Consider the following 5,326-nt stretch of genomic DNA (forward strand, 5'->3'; position numbering starts at 1 on the left):
TATATATATATATATATATATATATATATATGTGTGTGTCAGAAAGCATAAATAAATGCAATTTTTTTTTTATGGTTTTCACAGCTTTCTTAGAAGAATCAAAAACTGATACATACAGAATTTTAAGTGTTCAGTGTAGCGAATCAGCTCAAAGGGGAAATATGAATAATTAATCATAACTAGTTATAATTAATTAGAAATATTTAGATCCGCTGTAAGTATTTACTTGACCTCTCAGGGTCAACTGTCTGTCAATTCTAAGAACGTTCATTTCCTGGTTAAGGGAAATAACTTTCTTACTGTAAAATACTCATGTACTAGCATGTAGCAGAAATCTGCATGATTAGGGACTACGATTATGAGCAAACAATGCACAAACTCAGGTGTGATACAAGCAAGACTTCGTCTACATAAACTAGTCTAACATACACCTACACACACAGTTGGTATAGGAACAAGATTAAAGCTTAGGCAGTAAAGAGAAATAAAGCATGAAACTCTGGATATTCAGCAGAGCTACAGCCTGAAGGAAACATCAGATTTTTAGTTCAAACACACCTTTGGAAAAAGGTGCAAATGATACTTAATGTATCAGTTAATAAGACTAAGTTTGATACTTGCATGTCTTGTCTGTCTGACACAGATTCCCGATGCAATCTGAAGGCTCAAGTTGATCTTTGCTGAAGTTGGTTGATGGAAAAATAACCAGTTTGAGTCAGATTATCTTGGTGAATGGAAAGTCAAGGCCCGAGGCCTGGCGCAAACTTAGGGTGTCCTTAAGAGCGTTGTCGCTCACATCTTCTCAGAATCTATCAGAACCACAGACTGGAGGTGGGTCACTGATGTGAGGCCTTTAAGGCCTTACAAGATTCACGCCTCTCAGGATGAGCTTGTCCAATAAGAAAGGCTGAAATTCCAAGTGGGAGTTTAGAAATACTGGTGAGTTTTATGACCTTTGTGTGAAAGCATGGTAATTTGCATATGGAACTTGACTCGAAATTACTAAAGATTCTCAGAACACTAATACATTGCCTATGTACCAACACATAATATACACTCTTGTTTATGTGGCAGATGAGAATTACAGCAGGGCAACAGAATTAAAAGCCCAAATATGACCGACTACGCCACCCCAAGTTTGATTACAGGGGAATTACTCTAACAAGAATAAAGCTCACAGGTTCAGTTCAGTGGGGTCAGGTATGAGACACAAATTATACAAAAGATTTGTTCATTTACCAATAATAAAAACACAAAGATGCACTACACAGTACATAACAAACCCTAACAAAAGAATATATGAGAATAATTCACAAACGACAATACACATTACAAACGATACACAGCTTGGGGAGCGGCATCCAGCTCTTCTCAGGAATAGGTCCCAAAACTCTCCCATCTAGAATAAAGAGAGTTTAAGCACAACAAAATCCACATTCACCACACTTGCACGCAAGCACAGACACACTGCACCTCACTATGGAGCACAGCAATCAGTGAAGAATACCACCACCGAGAGTAACAGGAAACAACTAGTCTTTCTGCCGCCCCAATTCTACAAAAAAAAAAAAACCCACACACACTCCATACACCCAAACACATCAGACTGTAAACCTGAAAAAAAAAAAACAGTCAAGGCTAAAAAGCAAAACCTGTACCGCTTACAGACCAGGTAATATACCAATTGATACTCACACAAAAAAAATGTGCCTGTACTCAAGTATTACATACACATTTGAGCATTACCCTTAGCAGGCGGCAACAAATTAAAGGGAAAAAAAAACACCCTATTCAACAAAGAAGACTCAGAAAAACCCCAACATAGTGGTCACTGAAAAGTAGACATCTGGACATTAATCACAGTTTGAGAAATACGCAGCCCAATCCGGTGCAAAACGGAGGAGAAGCAACTCCGCACAACCCGCAGCAGCGAATTGAAATTACAGCAGTCTGTCAGCCCATCACAACGCACTAGGCGTCGAAAGAAAAACCTGCAAACACATATGACAAACCCAAAAATAAAAATAAAAAAATAAAAAAAAAGAGTTACTTACAAAACACTTACCCCATACACAATGGGCCACAATTAAAAGGCCATACCTCCGTAAATGACGACCGCCGCACGGATTTACACACTTAAGGAACAAGGCACCTGTTTATTACACACCCTGCATTTCCTCAGTCCACTAAAATGAAAAATAAGGTTTGTCATCCAAAATAAACAGCCACAAGCCACCGTATCCCTAGCAGCTTACAGCTCTTACCTCTTGGGCACGATACACATGCAAACAGAACCGGTAACACTTAGATGACGCACATCCGGGTGGCACATGTTTCCCTTTTTATACCAGTACTTTAACAAGACTTTCTCCAATTTACTAATTAACTAGTGCTCAACCCCCTATGTAATCAATGCATCCTGCCACAAGTGGAAGAGGAAGCCTAGAATGAGATAACTCGATTGGGCAGCTAAGGTTGATGACTACAGACTATACTACATGTCCTCACAGTATGTCATAGTAAACTCATTGGATTAGTGCCTTTCTCCAATTTACTAATTAACTAGTGCTCAACCCCCTATATAAATCAATGCATCCTGCCACATTTAGATCAGAAGACGAATTCATAGATACTAAACATGGTAGGATTACATATAGGTAAGATTACATGAACAAGTGGTTCTAATCACAATCCTGCATAAAACAGTATACAATATAAGACAACATACACAATGATCTGAAAAATATGCGTGTTCATTCAAAGAAAGGTTTTCCTATGAATTAGAGAAGAGTCGATTTTTACTGCGCATTGTCTTTCCTATGGAAAATGTAGTGAGTTTCTTTTGGGCAATCCTTTGGGCAATAAAACCAGTGATGTGATAGCATTGGTCGCCATGGAATCAGAGGCCTGTTCAGTCACAGACATCCTGGCACCCAGCATGTTTATTGGGTGAGGGGTCTGTCATTTGTTAATCTAATGAATAATTTAGTTGTTAAATGAAAAATGGTGTATGATTGGTCCAGACACTACATCAGGAAAAACGTTTCCCTTTACAAAATATTGAGCCAAAAACAATAAGATTGGTTAAATAAACTCGACTGTTCTCACTCACATGTAAAACCAAGAATAACGGTTTAATGTTCCAAAGAGACATCATCAGAACTCTCAACTACAAAAACCACAATGACTTCATGACATCCTTGCACATCTGCTAGAGGGCGCTGATGTCAAAACAAGCGCTTTAGCAGCTACAGAAGGACAGCGGAGTTGTTAGTCAATTCTCAGCCCAGAGGACATTAAATGCCAAACACAGCCGAGCTCTGGAGGAACTGCGTAATAAATGTTGATTTGATCAGAGAAGTTCTGAGTCAGACCCTGCAAGGTCAATACAATAACACACACACACACACACACACAATACAGTTTCCTGCAGAGGAGCCAGTGACGTGGGATCCACAAATGTGAACATCTTCACAATAAAGCACTTTTAGTGGGTTGGGAAGTGAAGACCAGATGATCCAGTCACTGGAACCAATGTGGTCAGGTAACGATCATCCAGGTAAGGGCATCTGAAAGGGAAAAGGAGGTCAGAATTCCCAGACTAGCAGGATATACACTGCCATTACACTCACCCATCATCCAGAAGGTCCCACTGAGGTAGACGGAGTGGACTGGGGGTTGAAGTTGCCCAGCATCAGGACAATGTTGGGGGCTGTCCTCCCCATAATGCGCACCTCAACATACACAGGCTCACACAGCACTTTTGTGATGGGATAATCAGCATCACTGTAGTAGGACATGAAGGCCTCTTCCCCTGAGGAACTACATTGGGGATTAACCAGAAATGGCTGCAACCTGGAGTCTTAAGATACTAGGAACATAACTTCTGCACACCCTTTGGTAACACACTGGCCATTGGCTAGTCTAAGCTTCACCCTGAGGGGTCCAGGGGCAGCTACTGGTGGAGGTGGAGGAACAGTGTTGACCTCCACAACCAGAGCTTCCACAGAAGTGCCAGAGTACCTACACTGGAAGAGAAGCCTGGACAACAGACGGGGAGCTTACAGCATTTGTCAGAGATTAACGACTAACAGCATAGAACACCTACTCAAAATGTCTGTCCCTTGTGATGGAACCAAACGGCCCCATCCCCACTTCATATGAGGTGGTCATTCTGTTCTCATACACCACATAACCGCTGTCCTCCTGCAAATAGCAACACTGTTGGCATCCAGTCCATCATAGGCCATGAAGAACAAAGCTATAAGCAGCTACTCACCATCATTCTTGTACCACATGCAGTCACAGGGAACTAGTATACAGCAAAGGAAGGTGTGGACCCCACAGGACTGCAAGGTGAGTCATTTCCACCCAGTAGATGGACTGAATCCAGACTCAGTCGAGGCAGTGTAACATCTCTAGCCACCACTACCACAAACTGACCATCTCTTATACATTGGACAGTCACTGGAATGAAGGCACAAGATCAGGTTAATGTTGAGGATAAGTTTAACTGGGAGCATAACAGCAACTCAACACTCTTACCTGCCTTCCCATAGTAACACTGCTGTCCGTTAAAGCAGCAGTTGATAGCTTCACATTCAGCACCACTGATACCAGGTTGTCCACATTGGATCTGCTCATAATCAGCTACAGCACATATGTCCAAAGGCTCTGCCTTCGTCACTTGCTTCTGAAACTTCTGAGGAAACTGCTGATTAGTCAGTTGAACTGGCTGCTGCAACTTCTGAGGAAACTGCTGATTAGTCTGTTGAGCTGGCTGCTGAAACCACTGGTGCACAAACTTAAACTGAATTCAAAATATTTTACTAATCTGATTGAAATAAGAAAAGTTACTGTAACTTGCCAAATGTAGATTTTCACCTTTGATGCCGTTGTCCTTACCACTCCATGCAGACAAGTGTGCTCTTACAGATATGATGAAATACTATTTTAAGCAGTAAATTACTTTAAATATATGGAAGCTTATTTCCACCTCAGAATAAAAAAATGAAAATGAAAAAGGTAATTGCAACTTTTTTTCTAGAAATTGTGAGTTTCTATCTCACAGTTTGCTTACATCTCAATGATGCTGACTTTATTCTCCAAATCTACCTCTTTCATTCCTTGGGGGAAATAAGCTTCCATTAAAGTAAGTAAGTGAAGTTTATTGAAACCACTGAAGAATACAGAGTTAAAGAGAAACTCAGACAGATTTTTATTCTTTAAGATCAGACCTCAGACTTTCTCTAGTAAAACATGACTGCAAAAAAAAAAAAAAGAGAAATCTGAGTTAAAATTACTAAATCAGTTGACACTTAAAGGA

At 40.4% G+C, this 5,326-nt stretch overlaps 1 protein-coding gene across 1 annotated transcript; it reads right to left on the bottom strand.

Moving 5' to 3' along the window:
• Positions 1-3,854: 3,854 nt before the first annotated feature.
• On the bottom strand, positions 3,855-4,464 carry LOC107575499 (zona pellucida sperm-binding protein 1-like). Its single transcript, XM_016261865.1, has 3 exons — positions 4,280-4,464; positions 4,109-4,206; positions 3,855-4,041 (listed from the first exon to the last, which is right to left on the bottom strand). Exons 1-3 carry the CDS (start codon positions 4,283-4,285, stop codon positions 3,864-3,866), a joined length of 282 nt encoding a protein of 93 aa, XP_016117351.1. The 5' UTR covers positions 4,286-4,464; the 3' UTR covers positions 3,855-3,863.
• Positions 4,465-5,326: the final 862 nt, after the last annotated feature.

This window comes from Sinocyclocheilus grahami, unplaced genomic scaffold (assembly GCF_001515645.1).
Source record: "Sinocyclocheilus grahami isolate Dianchi unplaced genomic scaffold, SAMN03320097.WGS_v1.1 scaffold2679.1, whole genome shotgun sequence".
In the NCBI taxonomy this organism is placed as follows: Eukaryota; Metazoa; Chordata; class Actinopteri; order Cypriniformes; family Cyprinidae; genus Sinocyclocheilus; species Sinocyclocheilus grahami.